General features: G+C 43.0%; 1 protein-coding gene across 2 annotated transcripts in view; it reads left to right on the top strand.

Annotated features, from left to right (window-relative positions):
• The window catches only part of DUSP10 (dual specificity phosphatase 10), a 43,204-nt gene extending 24,359 nt beyond the window's left edge, over positions 1–18,845 (top strand). The window contains exons 3-4 of one of the 2 annotated variants that reach the window (XM_033099736.1): positions 13,998–14,369; positions 17,558–18,845. In XM_033099736.1, the coding sequence (XP_032955627.1) occupies positions 13,998–14,369; positions 17,558–17,823 (638 nt within the window). In that variant the 3' untranslated portion in view covers positions 17,824–18,845. The remainder of the gene's footprint in view (positions 1–13,997; positions 14,370–17,557) is intronic. The other variant, XM_033099737.1, reaches the window with a different exon arrangement.
• The last annotated feature ends 467 nt before the right edge of the window (positions 18,846–19,312 follow it).

Here is a 19,312-nt window from a genome sequence, read left to right as displayed (position 1 = left end):
TCAAGGGGATGTGGCCGGGAAGTCGGACGGTGTCAGATGTGCGGTGACTCCCAGGTCATCTCCTTATTCCGTGTGTCCAAGTTGACCTGACCATGACGTGGCTGGCCCTCCACTTGGCCTCAAGTTCATGTCGACGATATATAATCCCAGCCCAGCTCCTCAGATATGTACTGGCCTTTTGGTGATTTCCCCCACAATCTCAGAAGGTGGTCCACTAGGTAGGGACACTGTAGCTTTTGACGTGATGGAGCCTTGTCCATCTCTCAGGGCACGGAGGCCTCATCTGGTTTCAGGCTGACCTTTTCAAGGTCAGCGCTGCTGGGGTGGCCAGACTATTGGGCATGGCCGGCTCGGTGAGTCCTGTGCAAGGAGAACTCACGTCTGCTCTTTCTGGCAGTTGATCGGTGATGCTCAGGCTTGCTTAGTCTTCTTGCCAAATATAGAATTCAACTCAGTGCCTTGAGGAAGTTGTTGCTATGTGTTTTGTGAACTGAAAACATTGGCTCAGTAAAAACAATTCAAATTTTGGTGTTGACACTTGATCCTTTCTCCTACCACTTCCTGAATTCCCTAAGCCACAGCCCTTTGACCTCCAGGTTTTATTAAAACACATCATCACGAAAGCTGTTATTTTGGACATGGAGGGTTTCATTCAAAGCAAGCTGAGATACACACAGCGTCTTTGGCGAGGCGCTTTCATACACGACTGTCGCAGTGGAACCTCCGGGATTCACTTGTGTAACCTTGTCTTGCTCCCTGCCTTTACTCCCCTCCTCTTGTCATGGATGTTTCCAGATGACCTTTTGTAAATGTAATTTATACTGGGAATGTTTCACAGTAGAAATATGCTCTCCCTCGAGGCTTGCGCTTGGTATTTGTAGAGATTTATTTAATTGGACTCTACTGAAATCCCATTGGGAAACATACTTTTGCTGTGAAGTTGTGATGTGTTTAATTTGGGGTCTAAGATAAATGTGGGTCCTCAGGGGAGAGGGACCCTAAACTGTTGATAAAAAATCAACAGTTGTCCTTTTGTACAGTGGGCCTGTTTAATGAATAACTTTTCTGGGCTTTTCTCTGTTTGTTTGTTTAGCAATGCTTCATGATTTAAACTTCTGCAGTGAAAAGCAAAGAGTGTTTTCCCTCTCTTCAGAGAATTAAACAATAATGCATAGTATCTGGTCAAGCTCTTGGGAAAACATATAGCTTTGAGTTTTATAGCACTCTCCTCCTGTCAACATTCTTCCCTCTGCAGCCTTCCAATGTGATCTCATGGACTTCACCCCCCTCCCTTAATCCAGCTTGATAGATTAATGGATATCGAGCTATTTTGTGAGCAGAGAAGGTAGAGGTCTATCATGGTATAGAGTAGCCTCCCAAATATACAGAAAGCGTCCAGCTGAAATATTCTTTGGCCTAGAGAGAGGCTGTAGGGAGGCCATGGGCCAACGCTGATCCACAAGAAAGGTATGACTATAAAGGCTTATGTATCTTTGGGAAAGGAGTGGGCATCTGTGTTCGCAGCTGGCTAGTAGGACTAAGGTTCTGGAAGACCCCATGGTCTTGTGTGTTTCGGGCACGTGGGTCCTTTAGGCAGAATCCCCATCCTGACCTTGGACCGTTCTTGACTTGACTTTAAGCTACGGTACCAACTTGGGTTGGCTCCCAGGGGCCAGGTTTTCAGGCAGTCCACGGGTTTTGGGGTGGTTGTTTGAAAGTAAGAATTATATTTCTAAAAAAGGAAGCTATACTGGGAATTAAAATTAAAAGTGGTACTGTAGTAGTCGGCTTGGGCTGCCATAACGAAGTACCATAGACTGGGTGGCTTAAACAACAACAGACATTTATTTCTCACAGTTCTGGAGGCTGGAGTCCGGGACCAAGGTGGCAGCGTGGTTAGGTTCTGAGGAGGTCTCTCTTCCTGGCTTGCAGACGGCCACCTTTTTGCTGTGTCCTTACATAGTGGAGAGAGAGAGAGACACCAAGCTCTCTGGTGTCTCTTATAGAGGCACTAATCTCATCATGAGGGCCCCACCTTCATGACCTCGTCTAACCCTAATTGTCTTTCAAAATCTCCGTCTCCAAATACCATTATATTGAAGGTTAGGGCTTAAACTTGGGAATTTTGTTGGGGGACACCATTTCGTCCATAGCACGTATAAAAAAAGGGTACCTGGGAGAGAAAGGGTACGAGTTTTTCCCAGGCTTTGAAGTATAGGTAAATTACACCAACTGGTAAGTTAACACCTTGTTTCCTTTCAAACATATGTGGATCACCTTTTATGGACTCCTGAGCATTTCCGAGCTTCCGACTGAATTTAGAATAAAATCCCAACTGCGTAATGTGCCGAGGAGGCCCTCTGCAGACTTCTGCGACCTCCTCAGGTCATTGTCTTCTCTGCCCATTCATTGGGTGTCATCACATTAGGCCTCTGAATTATTGCCGTCCTCGTGCATGTCCTGCCTTTGCCAAAAGGTGGTTCTCTTTGCCGGGCTAGTCTCCTGGTCTCCCTCACCTCTAATCCCCAAACCAGTCAATCCCTTCTCGCCCTTCAGAGGCCTTACTTGAACCCCAATCTAATTAGTTCCCTCCCATAGTACCCAGGAAATGGAAGGCACCTCATGGCCCACCCTAATTAATTATTACCTTCTGATTTGTAGGTTGTATGTGTATCATCCATCTCCTCCCACTGGACCCTGATCAGTGGGGACAGGGGAAGGATATCTTCAGCATGTCACTCAAGACCCGGAATGTGTGGGAGGCTTTGTTCTTAAAGAGATTCTGAAAGTGAAAAATATGTTACAGTATTGGTGTGTCTGTTACAAAAACCCAGATGCTTGAGCTCAGCGTTGATGACGTGCCTTTCTCCCTGGGAACTGGTTGGTGTGTGCTACCAGAGGTAAAGTTTAAGCGGGAAAGGTTAGAGAAACCAGAAGGGAATCTGAACTTGCAAGTTTGCGGGATCCCAGGGCTTGAACTTGGCTGCCCTTCGGTCAGCCCTCTTTGCCCTCCACTTACCCAACCTGTATTTTGATAGGCACACTTCTCACTGGAAAGCCATTCATTTGATTGACTCCTGAAGCCCTGTCATGAATGTAAAACAATGAATTGCACTCTTTCGTTGGCATCTTTGTTAGTGAGAGTGAAGCTTCATGTCGAGGCAGATGAATTCTCGGTGAAAATGAGACGGCACAGGCTGGCCTTCCAACCCGGAGTGGGGAAGGGTGGAGGTGCAGGGGACAACTTGAGCCAGCAGAAACGTCTGCTCTGGCCAGTCCAGGCAGAGAAGACAATTATGCCCACACCCCTGCTTTCTAGGTGGTTCCTAATGAAACCTTTCTGAGACAGAATGGGGAGGGTGGATGTAAAGATGGGAGTCTCTGCCCTAATGGACCTCACTGTGTGTGTGTGTGTGTGTGTGTGTGTGTGTGTGTGGGTGGGTGGGTGGGTGGAGGGCGTGGCTTGACACTCTTCCCAAACCACCCTCTACTCTTTAAAAATAAGTTTAAAAGATATTCTGTGGATTCTTTGGAAGTTCAAGCATCAAATGTATTCCAGGTAGAATCTCCCCCTCTCTTGTTTGTTTCCCATCTACTCCCGATGGGTGTATGAGAGAGGGAGGGAGAAAAAAGGAGGGAGTGAAGAGGAGCCAAAGAGGGCTCTTAAAGTCACAGTGACTTCTGCACAACCTGAGGGGGTTCCTTGCTATGGGAACTCTGAGATCTTCCAGTTGGAATCCTGCTCACACAAAAGTCATCTACTCATTAAAATAACACAAAGCTGTTTAATTGTTGTCTTTGTGGAAAATTACAGGACTGTCATCAGCTGTTGCTTCTGGCAGTGCTTTCTGTTCTAATGTAAATAAATGAGGTAACAGATTTAAAGAAACAGGCCGTATTTACATACTTGTGAAGTAGCCTCTCAAACAATCTGCCTGCGTTATTCAAATACACACACATTGAACTTGTGGTATCCTAAACACTGGTTACTTATTAAAGCTTTCATGTAGGAGTGGTAGGAAGGGGGCATTAGAAGTGCCCCTCCCTTCATGGGGTCATAACCAGAAGCTGCCTTTTTGTGTGTGTGCAACTGAGCTACTTCAGCAGGCGGAAATTTAATCCCTAGCCCTTTTCTGCACCAATTCTGTAGGGAGGGCACTTGATACACCCAAGGCAATTTCTAAGCTGGGAGGGTGGGGTGGTGTGGGCAGAGGGAGAGTCTTTTAAACTTGGACAAAAGCATGCCAGGGTCAGCTTTTCTTGGAAGACATACAATAAAAGCTTCATTTTTCGATTTTTGTATATCACAGTTCCTAATTCATTGGATCTTTCTGACTCAGCTCACTTTTTTGAGGTAAATATTTAGACAGGTTTTTTATTTAAAAAAAAATATTTCTATTGAGGGCATTACAGAGATTTTATCGATCAAAGAAGGAAGCAATACATTTTTAAAACATAAGAAATAAGAGCCTCCAAACAAGTTAATGATTGAAAATAGTTGTAGAAATGTATAGAGCCAAAAAATGTAGCTAAAACCACATTGCAAGTTATTCAAAGATTAGGAAGCAGCAAAAGTGAATGTTTTTAGTTCTTGGTATGTATTATAGCCAAGCATTAGCTTATTTCCAGAATGCTAGATTTTATAATCTTCCAAATTGTTGGGGTGGCAGGGATGACAGATAATCTGAGGGAAACAAAAATAAGTAAGATACCAGAATTACAATGACTGGCAATGTCTATTCTGGGTAAGCCTCAATGGTCTAAATTATGATTTTTGTCCAGCAGAAAATCCAATGAAAAGACTGTATTATTAACTCAAAACTCAAGTAAATTCTGGTATAAACTTTTCAAGAATTTTCTTGTTTTCTCTCAAACTATTACTAAATACAACTTCGTTAGATTAACTAACTTCAAACATGAGAACAAGAGTAACCTTTTGTTAGTTATGGGAAGGAAGTTTTGTGAGAAGAACTAAAGTAATTTCTACCTATGAGTTGTCACGAGGTAAAACAGACACCAGGGAGATCCTTTAACTTTCTCTTTTAATTTTTGTAAATTATTTACAAAAAGAGATTATTCACCTATTTCAGTATCTGTTCCCTACAGTGCCTGTTGGGATCAAACGTAACAAAACATCTGTCTTCCTGTGACATATGGTTAAGTCCTGTGTACAAAGGGATTTAAATAAGTCTGTCTCTGTTCTCTAAGAACCTAAGTTCTGTTAAAGCTATTAATTTGAATGTACATAGGAAGGAAAATAGGAGAAAATAAATTGCTAAAAGTGCAATTTAGTTGTGGAGTGAAGCTGTGTGTGTACATATATGTGTTGAAACTAGGGTTTTATAGAGTAACCCTGAGAAAAATTTTGAAAACTTCAACTAATTGAGAAATGAGAGGTATAGAAAAGTCACATATATATATACACTGGGGGTGCTAAAAAAATGTATACAAGTGGACACTTTGGTCAACGTTGCTCAAGCAGTAGTTCACCGTCACCAGAAGTGTCTGGACGCTGATGGGACCCATTTTGAGCACCTCTTGTCATTGCAGAAGTCAAATGTGACTTGTGTTCATCTTTTGTTATCGGTATATATTGAGTATTACAATTTTAATAGTTTTTTTTTTCCTTTCTTAAAATGTGTATATGTTTTTTTGGCACCCTCTGTAGTTTTCACATTAAGTACATATTATAAATATATAAAACCCAGCAGGCCAAAATGGAAGCACTTTCTGCTAATCCACATCACCAAACCAAAACTTCATAACTAAACTAATTGCAATTTTGGCCTCTCCCAGGAGTGGAATTTAAACCAATCAGTCTGAAAATTTTTTGATCAATACTAGTGAGGTAATCTGTATGATAAAACCCAGGCCATTCCCTCCTCTCCAAAAATAGATTTCCTGGCCGAAAAATAATCCTTCTATTCTTTTGCTAATGACTAACCTGCCACACCTGTCTGCCTATAAAAACTTCCCATTTTGTACAAACCCTCAGAGGGTTTTGTACAAACCTTTCTAGTTGCTAGATGGGATGCTGCCCCATTCACAAATTGCTTAATAAAACCAATCAGCTCTTCATGTTTATTCAACTGAATTTTGTTAACAGATTATATATATATAATTTTTTCCATATCTTTATTTCTAAAATTTCTACATCTCTATCTCTCTATCTCTCTAGCTTTCCAGAAAATTTGCCAGGGATGCATTTACGGTTATTTGATAAGCCTAGATGTCTTTTGTTTTCTCTTCAATTCTGTTGAAATCTTAGGACATAAATAATAAATACAATGAAGTCTCCAATGAAGACCACCAACCAGAGACCCTATCCCTATTCTACGTGCCAATTCTTCCTGCGTTGTGGAGTCTAAACTGGGTCCTAACAACACTGAATGCGACCTTTACAAGAGCAGGGCTGCAAGTAGGATGCCCCGGGACCACTTCTTTAACATCCTTTCTTTGCTTGGGACTGGCTCTGGCAGATGGTCTCCTTTTCCTCACTTCTCTGAACCAACTGTACCGTCCTCCTTCAAGGTCTCACCTCTAGCAAAACCTACTTTGACCATCGAGTCCACAGTAATTCTCTTGCGTCAGACCATCTGGGCTGTTGTAATCCTTGCTACTCCATTAACAATTATTATCCAAATAGCCAGAGGGGTTGTATGCTTTCTTAAAGATACCAGGACAAGTGGTTCACACAGTCTCTTTGAATCATTACCACAGAACTGAGGAGAAGTACAGCAGGTCCTCAGATAAATGTGGTCATTTAGGTCACGTCATTTCATGATAAGGTTGATGAGATTCATGGGAACTTAACTCTTGTTTATATCCATTAGCCTGTGGTGAAATTATTTTCATTATAAATGCTTCCCTTAAAGTCTCAGAACCTATCTACGATGTTAAGTAAGGACTTACTGTACCCTATTTTGTAGTCAAGGATAGCTAGTTCTGAAAGACCCAACAACTTCCACAAAGTCACACAGCTGGCGTGTGGCAGAGCCATTATTCTAAATTCAAGGCAAACCTCTTTACCTGCTGCCTTGTTTCATGAACTGCCTTCTAGAGTTGGCTATTAAAATACATCTGTAGATAACATATCTCCTACCAGAGAGATCAGACGGTATAAAGCCCAAGAGGCAAGGGACTAACGTACCCACAGAGAAATAGTCCTGGAATACCTAACAGTATTTGCCCAATAATCAATGTGTGTTCAGTTGGATTCAAGACACTGAGTTTGGGTATTTTGTTTATTTGTTTGTTTGTTTCGAGTTTTAAGTATTATGTTACCTCTTTTCTTCTGTCGTTTCACATACTGGTCATTTTACTTATAAGCAGTCAAATGACGTGATCACAGGGCTTCTCCTTTCTGAATCATGGTCCCCCCGCAGCAAAACTGCTTAACTCACAGCCATCTAAGTTTCTCTCTTCCCAAGGCCACAAAAATGTTTCTTTATCCTTTTGTTTCTTACTTGACACCTACTGACACAGCATTGTCACTGGACTCATTCACTTTTTTCAATATAGCCTTTCTTCACTCTCCTTAGGAAAGAAATACATTGTCCCTGGGGACAGGACCATAAGACAATTTAGGTGACACCACCTAGTATTGAACTTGAAATCATTCCTGCTGTAAAATATCCAATCGTGTCTATGGACTATAAAGACAGTTTATGGAAAATAAGAGGTAGAAGGAATCTTTGTGGATCTCGCTGGTATCGCAACTATTTCTCCTGTTAAAGTGGATGATTTTTCTACCCCGAATAGTGTGAAGTGACTCTGACCCCCACTTTGAGAGTTTCAGCTCTGGAAGCCTGACATCAGCTTCAATTTAATCAAGCTGTTTTTCTTCCACAAAGATCCTTGTGTGAATAGAATCTTGACCGGCTGCTTTGATGTACTCGTTTCCATGGAGGACCCAAAAAATAGTATCCATTAGGGCTCCATTTTCTACCAATATCTTTCCCATTTGTAGTAATAATACCTGATCCATGTAGTAGCCTTTTATCCATATTAAGCGACCTGTGGGGTTAGATACTACTGCTATTTCCATATTACAGACGTGGAGACTGAAGTTCAGAGATATTAAATAACATGCCTGAAGCAACACAGCTCATTAGTGCTGGGAGCCAGGATTTTAAACGGAAGCGGTCTGGCTCCAGAATCTGTATTCTTAACCACTATCATCTCAGTACCATTTTACCCTGAGAGACTAGTCACCCAGGAAGAAAAACTAGGCAACGAAAAGAGGTGATCAATATGCTTTCAGCATGCTTCTAGAAGAGTTCAATTTTAGTTGCCCTCCACCTTTCTTTGGGTGTTAATTCCATTTGCTGACCTTCAGTGAGGGTTTTCCTTAAAATTCTGGAAAATACTCACTTTCCAGCTTAGCACGAAATCCAAATGCTTACATGTAAAAGTGCTGTCCATCTTTAGAATATGGAAACCTCTTGCTTATAGATTCTGCATTTGGATATGGTTTCATGAATCTGCCACCCAGAGCACTGCTTCCGAATCAGTTACACAGGGCTCTTCTGTTTCTAAGACAGCAAGTAGCCAAACAGCAACAGGAGACAAAAAGCATCCACAAAGAGAGGTTTCCCCCTAAAACGAGAATCCTCTGCTTCTGAGGGACTGTCACCTAACCAACCTGGTGGGAGACATTGGCAACTTGTCGGTCTATGTATTTTCCTTTGGGGTGCTGGGTGTTCTTTGTTACCAGTCAGCATCCACGAGCTGACCATACTCATTTTGGCAGAGAACCTAGCTTTGAGATAAGGGTTGGAAAGGTGTTGCCCGCGGCATTGTTTCTCCTGCCTGGAAAATATGTGCACTGATAACTACTAGCCGCTGTGTCTAAGGAACGTCACTCAGCCTGGTGGGGACCAAGATGGAGGATGGGAGGGGAAGGCACTGAAGGGAGAAGACCGATTTTATTTAAAACAGTCAATCCTCCTCTGGAAAAATCAGGAATCCAAAGACATGCAGCCTTTATTGGGAAAGTGAAAACAAACGAAATGAAGTCCAATGTATTTATTTAGGAAGGGTGGGGAGCTGTTGCTTTCTTTATGATAAAACTGCTCAGACACTTTGGTTCCTAGTTCCTTTTAAATAAAATTTTAAGAGGAAAAACTCTAGAACATTGGCTCACTTACCATTGTGGGGACAGAGCCAGGAGTGCAGTTTCCAGGCTCTCGGCCTCACGTGGAAAGGTGCTGGCTCAGGTAGTAAATGGCCATCGACTGTGATTGGATGGCCATCAGCTGTGGCTAGTTGGCCGTCAGCTGTAACCAGTGAACCATGGGCCACTAATATAACTGCCGTGGCTACGCTAGCAAAAAATGGGGGCTAGCAAGAAGACGGTGGCTGAGCTAGCAAGCACGGATTGCAGTTAGCAAGTGAGGTGGGTTGGCAGAGAGAAGTGGACAGCGGATTGCGGATCGTGTGGCTCCTGCTTCCTGTGTCTCCAACCCAGCCACCAGCGAGACTATAGTGGTGTGACTCCTCTGTTTATGGCTCCGTGGGTGTTCCTTTTTGGCCTCACCATGTCCTGCGTTCTTGTGTGGGGAGCGGGACCAGAGACCCCCCCTGACACCCTAGATGACACCATTTAGAGTCTTTGTGTGAAGCAGATTTTCTTTAGATTTTTAACATGAAAAATCATGAAAAAGTGTGTCATAAAAAATGTGCTTTAATATGTGCTAGATACTGTTTCAAAGTACTTTATTCACTAGCTTAATACTCAAAACAGTAGCGTGATGTAGGTACTCCTAGTATCCCTGTTTTATATATGGGTGTGGGGACAGAGTCCCACAGAGCAGTTTCCAGGCTCTCGGCCTCACGGGGAAAGGTGCTGGCTCGGGGAGTAGATGGCCGTCAGCTGTGACTAGTTGGCCATCAGCTGTTATCGGTTAGCTATTAGCCACTGATATAACTGCCGTGGCTGAGCTAGCAAGCAGAGTGCAGCTAGCACGGCGGATTGCAGTTAGCAAGGGGTTGGGTTGGCAGAAAAGCGGTCGGCGGATTGCTGCTAGCTAGTGAGGTTGATCGCAGAGAAGTGGATGGCAGGTTGCAGATCGTGTGGGTCCTGCTTCTTGTGTCTCCAACCCAGCCGCCAGCGAGAATATAGTGGTATGACTCCCCTGTCTATGGCTCCGTGGGTGTTCCTTTTTGGCCTCACCATGTCCTGCATTCTTGTGGGGAGAGCGGGACTAGAGACCCCACATGACACCCTAGATGACAATGGGGAAACTGAGGAAGCAAGAGGTCTCATAGCTAGTGTTTGGGATTCAGACCCAGGCAGTCGGGCCTCAGAGTCACTGTTAACCGCACAGATCACCTGGAGCTGAGGATGACTATGATGACATTGGGGTACGATGCCCTCATTGACCAGGCGCCTGGTTACATATCAACGTATTTACATACGCTTCCTGTACCACCACTCGCTGGGTAGGCACTGTTATGTCCACTTTACAGATCAGTAAACTGAGGCTTAATGACGGGAACTAATTTTCACCAGATCTCATAGCTCTTATGAGGCAGAATCACAATTACAGCCTGGGTCTGTGTGCCTCTCACTCCTACTCCTAAGCCTGATGCCACACAACCTCCACTTGAGACGTTGGTCACCGTGTTATAATGTTCTTATATAGTAATAACAAATACGAAATAATCACAGGTCCTCATTAACTGAGCCGTCAATTCACCTCTAATGGTGTGTGATGGGGTCAGGTAGGGGGAAAGCTGTGGGAGGAGAAAACGATATCCGCCTGCCTCCTTTCCTTCCCTCCTCCCAAGCTTCTAATTCCATTCCCTAAGAGAAGGAGGCCCATCTCCTTACAAACAGCTCTCTAAAAAGCCACTGCTGTGAGATTCTCCTGGTCCCTTTTGCTTTAAAAGCACCATCCCCAGAGAGAGTGTTTTTAGTGCAGTATATAGGTGTTCCTCACCCTCACGACAACTCTTGCCTAAGTTGACCAGCCGACTGGCAGTTGAACAGGAGACTGTTTGTTCAATGAGAATGTTCTTGTCCAGTTAATATGTTTGACTTACAATATTTCCTCTTCTACCCACTCCGTCTCCAAATATGCTACGAGCGGAGTTCCCACGTGGCTTAACCATACCATGCACACATCATTTTGCACGTGATCACCCCGTGTGCTTCGGAGCGTTCTGTGTCCGGCCATCTCAAATTCTCTCCCCCCTTCTCCCATGGGTTTTTCCCCCCCATTAGGCAAATGGAAGGCCCATGCCACCTGTTTGCATTACATCATTCCCTCCCCAGAACACAGTTGCACCAAAGGCCTTAAACAAAGTAGTTCTTCTTGTATTGTTTGCACTCAAAGAGCTGATATCATGCCAACTGATGTCATTGTGGAACTGCTATGGCAACTAGGCAGGTGGGCAGCCCCCAGCTGATGTCATTGGAAAAGGAGGTGTGGAGACAGAATTTTAAAAAGCTGTATGCTGCTTTTTTCTGTGTGGGGGGTTTTCTGGCGTGCATTTTTTTTTTTTTTACTAGCTGCTTTTAAGACAAATTACAGCTTGTGTGCCCTAAATAAGAACAGAGAGAAGTTAGTTTGTTTTTCTTCCACCCCCCTCCCCTTAGAAACTTCTTTTGTGTTTGTTTTGTTGTTCTTTCCTCTCGTCTTATATGGAAAAATGTAACAACTGCCTTTTTCTTAAGGGGAAAAAAAAAAGTGAATTAGGTTCCCATCACAGAATCAGTGTGGAACTGTTTATTTGGATTTTGTGGAGGGCAGGCTGAGCGGATTTTAAAATAACTCTTCAGCGTCTGTTTTGTGGCGTGTGCGATGGTGACAATGGGTAATTTCAGTTTGTTTTGTTTTTTTTTTCCAAATATTCACTAGTGAAGTTTTTCAAGTTTTCCATTTCTTCTATCTAAAAATGATCTCTTTGGACTCAAACTTTTTTTTTTTATCATGGTATCATAGCAGAATAAACTCATAATATTTTATTAGGGTTTAATTCTAGACATCAATTAAAATGAATTTATAGCTCTTAGTTTTCTCTTCAGAAATCAAAGGTAGGTTGCGTACAGGCGAGTGAAGTGATAATAATATTACCCTTTGACTACTGGGGTCATTGCCGGACCTTCTAACATGAGTTCCGTGGTTTACACCACCAGCTCCGTGTACTTCAGCTATGAAGGACCCTGACACTCGGGCTAGGTTACAGTCTGGAGCTTCCTGCTGTGGTTGCTAAAGATGAGATTTGAAATAGAGAAGGACATATGTGAAGTTCAGAATCTGGTGGACAGATAGACTTCCGAGCCTTATTTCAACACAACCATGTCCGGTTCACACTTTCATTTCCTGCCTTATCTCCTGAAACTATCGAGACTGATGTAAAGCACCGGTGAAGGGAGGGTAAACATCGTGGTCAGCTTATAGATCCCCAACGTCCCCCTGTTTTCAAAGGAAAGGCAAAAGTGTATCTATTACTGTTGGATGAGAATTAGAGGTAATTTGGTGGTAATAATGTCAACTCCGATTTCATAGCCCTTACTTTTATATAATTTGACCCTCATAATAATCCTGTGGGCTTATCCACGTGTGTGATGCAGCTAACAAATGTTAAGGGAAAAATGTAAACAAACTGCGATCTATGCATTTCCTAACAAGTGTTCTTTTTTGCGTGGTCCCTCACCTTTTCATCACGTGTGTGGTGAATGTTTTTTTGCCTTTTCATGTAACATGAAACAGAAACATTTTGTTTTCAGATTTTTCCACAACTTTGAATGGCTATATAATATTCCATTGGGTGACTATATTAAGTTTTTCCTTAATTTTTTTTTTAAACACGGCCTTTCCTATAAAACAGATTATGCTGTTTTAATAACATTTTCACGCATCTAGCTGAGTATCTTTTGCTAGATGATTTCCTTAAGATATATTCCCGTAAGTGATACGGCACTGGTTCAGGGGGAAGTTGACGTTTTAAAAATGGGGAAACTGGTGCAGTTTTAAGCTTGTTACATGACACCCATAACACTGAGAGGCAGAGCCCTAAGCTGAAAGGTGTGTTTTCATGGATGTTAGAGGTTCCCTGATGGGTTAATGTCCGCACAGGCCTTGGAAAGCAGCTGCAAAGATTTGGGCTGCTCTCAGATTGTGTCCTTCTGGAAGTCAGACATTGATATATTTTTGTCTTTTCCAAGCATTTTTCTGCTGCTTCCACCTGTGGACAATCGTATAAATAATATTAATAAAGAATAGCAAATCCTTGCAGAGTGATACTGTGTGCCAGGCAACGTGCTAAGTACAGCACACGTATTCGTTCCTTCTAGACTCCCAGCCACACTGAGAGGTAGAAGCCATGACCCTCATTTTACAGATGGGGCAGCTGAGGCACAGAGAGAGAAATTAACTTCCACAAGTCACAGAGCCAGGGAGGGGCAGAACTGGGATTATAGCTAAAGTAATCGGCTTCTTCCAAGAGCCCTGCTCGTAGCCACTCTGCTATGTTGGTTGCAAAGTTGTCATTCTGGGTGCGCTGAGCTTAGTAAGGGTGCAAGACACACGCCTGCAGTGCCAAGATGCTGGCAGAAGTTCTCTGCCTGAGGAGGCAGGTGATAGGTGCCTTCCCTGTCTCCCAAGGCGCAAGGTCCTATGTAGGCCACTGAGCACATGGCTCTTTGAGGCAGATCAAATTTGCTGCTAATGAAATTGCCTGATGCTGCGTGGAATTCTTTCCAGGAGAACATGCCCCAGTTTGCTTCAAGATCACATTTCCCAAGTACCCCATGCAGGGATACTCTCTGCAACTTGTCCTGGGTCTCTAAACTGACTTTCATTTTGGCTGTGATGTTACTAAAAAGTATATGGAGATAGAGAGATATCTATCTATCTATCTATTTATCTGTCTATCTATCTATCTATATCTCAGCAATGACGCACACTTATTCCTAAGGGGAAAGTGGCATTTGCTGCCAGCTCAGAAGTTCTAGAGATCGTCATTTTGCTGCTGTGTTTTTGTTCCAGGTGGACTTAGCAGTTTTAAGCAGAACCATGAAAACCTCTGTGACAACTCCCTCCAGCTCCAAGAGTGCCGGGAGGTGGGGGGCGGCGCGTCCGCGGCCTCGAGCTTGCTACCTCAGTCCATCCCCACCACCCCCGACATCGAGAACGCGGAGCTGACGCCCATCTTGCCCTTCCTGTTCCTTGGCAACGAGCAAGATGCTCAGGACCTGGACACCATGCAGCGGCTGAACATCGGCTACGTCATCAACGTCACCACGCACCTGCCCCTCTACCATTACGAGAAAGGCCTGTTCAACTACAAGAGGCTGCCGGCCACCGACAGCAACAAGCAGAACCTCCGGCAGTACTTTGAAGAGGCTTTCGAGTTCATTGGTAACTACCTCCCATGGGAAATGCGCCTCATCCACCTTCCTTTCCCCTCTGGCTTTTGCTTTGATATCAAGTTCAAGATTAATGTCTGGGTTTCCCACAAAGCTGCTCGGAGCAGTTTTCAGGCTCTGCTGCCTGGTGCAGCCCAAGTCTTCTCCCGGAGCCATAACCTACCAAGCATACTGGAGCCATCGGGATGGATAGCAAACAGCAGTGATTCCGTTTGGTTGGGATCCATTCAACTAGAAATCCTCGTTCCTTAAGTTCTCAATGAAAACAATGGTAGGGGTCGGCAGTGACATGTTCTAGAATGTCATTTCTGTAAAAGAATGGATAGAGAGGGAGGAATTGGAGACCAGAGCTGGTGCTGTAACTTTCTGGTCTACCAGTGCCCCTTGGCACCTGGCAGGAAATAAAATATAGTGACTAGAAGAGCAACCCCAAACTCACCCCACCTCCCTAAACGTGAGTTCAATGAATTTGCAGTTGGTGTAGCCTTTTTACATGAGGTTGAGGCAAAGGTGGCGTTGCTGAAAGGTTGCTTCTAAAGCATCTTTTTCAGTCAAACACAGTGCTGTACTGAACATCTTTACACCTCACACCAGTGCAGAGGAGAGAGAGAAGAGTGGAGGCGGGGGTAGGGCGTTGGGGTGGTGACTTGTTTTACCCTCTACCTGCTTTGTCTCAGTTCTTACACATTGGGCCGCAAAAGTGAAGGTGAGTGTTAGAGAGATGGTACTAGATTTTCTTAGACAGTTGACGCCAGACTCACTGAAGTAGAAAAGATCAGGTTGTGTAGCCCCAGTAGTTCCCAGTGAGGAACATTCTAGCAATAGCAGGATTTAATCTCCTGAAGGAAGCAATAGCCAGCCTAACTCTAATCCTAACTTTAACATGTTGCCTCAAACTGTTGTAAGGCTCAAGTTATCCTTTGGAGAACACCTGGTACCTAGCAAATACTCACCAATGTTTTTCAAGTGACTCCAGCCTTTATTGCCACAAAGGGGTGACCCAGTACTTTTCCTAAACATTGCAGCAGGTTGTTACTGGCCTCTGTCCCAGGGAGACTGAACTCATGTTTGGTGCCCTTTTGTAAGAAAACCAGCCTTGGTTCTAACAGCCATTGAATCTACTGCTATTTGCTGTGGAGTTTGCTCTGGTCACTTTGCCCAGCTAATTTCCTTGCTAATTGTGCCTTCAATGCAGGACTATTCAGTCTGGAAGGAAATTCTGAGTGGTCCCTGAACTCAGGAAAGTAAACTGACTTCTCCAAGGTCATAGGAATTTTAGTGTCAGAAAAGGGACCAGCACCCTGGGCCCTCAACTCCAAGGCCAGAGGCATTTCTACAATAACTTGAGCAGTGCTTACAATGCTCTGTTAGTTCCCACGTGGCAACAATTGTGGATGCAAACGTACCTTACGTCCTTTATTAATCATATCTGAACCAAACCTTGAGCCACTAGGAAGAAGTATTTGTCACCAAGTAGATGAGGAACTTCCGGATTGGTACATGATGTTATGGCTGCAATTTTTCTGACTTAATTCCAGTTGGGGGAAGTTAAGAAATTGTTTTCCATTTAGTGAGTAGCATATGACATGCTCGTCCTAAGCAGATTTTAATCAGAGTACCCACATTCCTTGTAGGTTATTCAGGGCTACAAGCTTTTTTAGATGGAAAACACAACAAACAACAAACAGCTTTTAACCTGGAAAACAATTCAGCATTGCAACCTGTCCGGGCACAATTTTATTTTTGTTGTTATATCATTGAATAAACTAAAATCTTATAGCTTTGCTTTAGGGAAAACACAGCAGGTTTTATAAGCATAATAACATTTATTAAGAGCCTAATACAAACTGCGCAGAGTCTAGTTTTAGGGTTTAAGAATGCCAGTTTATTTATCTCTGAATCGTGTGATATTATTCCCATGTTCCCTGAGCCTGGTTAGTTGGTATTATTCAGACTGGGGGATTTAGGTTCAGGGGAGTTACGTGACCCACGCAAGGTTGTTCATCTAGTGTGTAGGGGAACCAGTGGGCAAATCTAGCGCTTTGCCGCTTGTCTTCTTACCACCATGATTTTCCAGGCTTGGTGCAGCGGTTGGTAGATAACTTGTGTGTGCTAAAGAGAAGAAATTGAAAAAGGAACATACTTTTAAAAAATACTGTTACCTATGAGAAGTCAGCGTAATCTATAGATTTTTTAAATGGAAATTTGTATGATGTTTCTTTTCTTGGCCCATGGTGGCTAGCCAATAGAAATAATTTAGGTTAAATCATGACTGTCCTGACCCTGCTCTTCTTCCCTCCTCTTCATTAGATCAGTGTTCCTTCACAGATGGTTTCTTAGAGAGGCCTTTTAGTCTAGAAGCGTCATTCAACCATCCATTCAGGCAGTGCCCACAAGCTGCTCTCCCAAGCTTTTAATATATCTGTAAACATATAAAGTATTTCCGCTTTCAGTTGCTCTGGATTCTGAGTCATTGCTAGAATGCCTCCGTCTTTGGCATCACGGCCACGTGGGAACGGCACACGTGACTGCAGAGAGGGCTGAACAGTCAGATGTAGGTGACACACTCTGCCTGGGCGCCACAAGTCTTTAGCTAACTGTGCAACAACAGGGTTTTCTGGTAAGAAGCTAAACGCAGTAACTTTCTAGTTGAGTTTTGTTCCTTTAACCTGGGTAAGAGTTTAGTAAGACTGAAATTCTTACCCCTTCAGTACCAGTTCCTTCCTACACAGAGCAATTCTACAGTAGAAAGAAAGAACTGGGTTTTGTGGGTTTTTTTCTGTCACGGGTAGGAGAGACATTGTTAATGACTCTAGTTTTGGTACATTCCAGAGTCTTGCAATTGGAATTAAGATTCTTAATCAGAAGGGTCGACTTTAGCGATAACTTGGTGACCAATTGTGCTGTGGCTCCAGCTTCAGTCAGCGGCCATCACCTGTGAAGTAAACTGTTATTATGAAGGATTCCTTCACCTAGTCTTCTCTTTAAGTGTACTCGTAGAAATGTATCTTCTTATTCATGCAAAGATTGCTTTTAGCCAGTCTGGAGGTTGTGACAAACATATACCATTCACTAGTCAATTATTCTTGGGTTTAAAACCATTTAAGTGTATTCTTTCTGTACGAAATATGGCATGATCAAGTCCTTCTCTTCACCTCTTGTCTTTCTCCCTTTTTCCAGAGGAAGCTCACCAGTGTGGAAAGGGGCTTCTCATCCACTGCCAGGCCGGGGTGTCCCGCTCTGCCACCATCGTCATCGCTTACCTGATGAAGCACACTCGCATGACCATGACTGATGCTTATAAATTTGTCAAAGGCAAACGACCAATTATTTCCCCAAACCTCAACTTCATGGGGCAGTTGCTAGAGTTTGAGGAAGACCTAAACAATGGAGTGACACCGCGAATCCTTACACCAAAGCTGATGGGCGTGGAAACGGTGGTGTGACAAGTCTGGATGGAAAGGATTACTGTTCTCCATTAGGGAGACGAAGAGGAAGCAGAATGGATTCTTTTTCTTTTTCTTTTTTTTTTTTTTTTTTTTGGTGGGGTTAAAGTTTGTGAATGAAAACAAACTCATTTAAAAGCTTTTTATTTTTGACAAGTGTGAGAAGAATTTAACTTTTGATGCCCATTGAGATTTATTTCCTAAGAACTGATAAAGCAGGGAGGCTAAAGAAGTCTTTTTTTTTTTTTTAAGCCAACAATAAACATATAATACAACTTGTTTCTTCCCCTTTTCCTTTGAAGCTATTTGTAGCGTTTGTGATTAAATAGTCTGTGCAGGTTCATAGACCGAAGATACTACACTTTAAACCAATTAAAAAGAACCAAAACTAAGTAGTAAAGACATTGAATCATGAAGACCTGGGATGTGCGGAGGCCGTCCATATAGAAAACAGAAACCCTACCAAACCGAACCCTGTTCTAGCTCACCGGTGCAAAGAGACGATCAGGGCAGCGTCAGTGGTCTAAGAACCCTCCACATTCTTGAAAGAAACAAAGGATACTATTGATTTTGTGTGTTTCATACTCTGAATTATTATATTATTTTCCCCTCTCTGGGGTTAAGAGATTTTTTTAAAAATAGCAAGGTACTGACCATTCTACCATATGCCTTCACCGGCTTCTTGTACAATAATACGGTGTTTTGAGTGTGCAAACAAATTAGAGCTGGCAGCCGAATGATAGACAAATAGTGCAAATTTGCCAGCTTGGAGATAGAAAGGAATTAAACAAACCAGTTACTTTCCTTCCCACCTTTTTCCTTTGTTTATTTTTATTTTAATTTTTTGGATTTGATTCTGGTTACAGTGCCATAAACCTTGTTACATATGTATATCAGAATGTAAAAAAAAAAAAAAGACAAAATTTATTTAAAAATATTTTTCGCAAAAAAAAAAAACACAAAAAACTGGGTGTGTTTCTGTTGATTGTGTAAAAATTTATTTTCATTATATAAATGAAACTCATCTTGGGATGTGTCTTTTTTCCTCTTTTCCTCAACTCGGGTTCAATTACCTCTTACCTCTGGTAACTTGTCCATGTCACATAATTGGAAATAAACACATTTTTTATAGAGGGGAAGAGAGATGAGGAAGGAAAAATATTCTCTGTTCTCAGTGTGAAGAAGAGAGAATGAGCAAGGAAAAAAAAAGAGCTTCAGTATCGACCTGCCCAGTTGTCACTTCCTCTGTTTTCACAGCTCCACCGTCTTCTGCATATGTAACCCCTCTTACATAGGCGGAGCTTCAGATAAGCTCACGTTAAGAGAACGAGGGGTCTCTATACCAGCCCTTGAGCTTTGGTGATCAATCAGGTCACTGCCAGATTGATTGGCTAGCATTCCATGATCTCCCCAGTGGCTATTTGAGAAATATTTGTGACGATCTGCTCTTTTGGGTTCTTGAGGGTCCCCCCCTCTCCCCTCTCCACTG

This window comes from Rhinolophus ferrumequinum, chromosome 27 (genome assembly GCF_004115265.2).
Source record: "Rhinolophus ferrumequinum isolate MPI-CBG mRhiFer1 chromosome 27, mRhiFer1_v1.p, whole genome shotgun sequence".
Classification (NCBI taxonomy): Eukaryota; Metazoa; Chordata; class Mammalia; order Chiroptera; family Rhinolophidae; genus Rhinolophus; species Rhinolophus ferrumequinum.
This window is presented reverse-complemented; position numbering and strand designations above follow the sequence as displayed.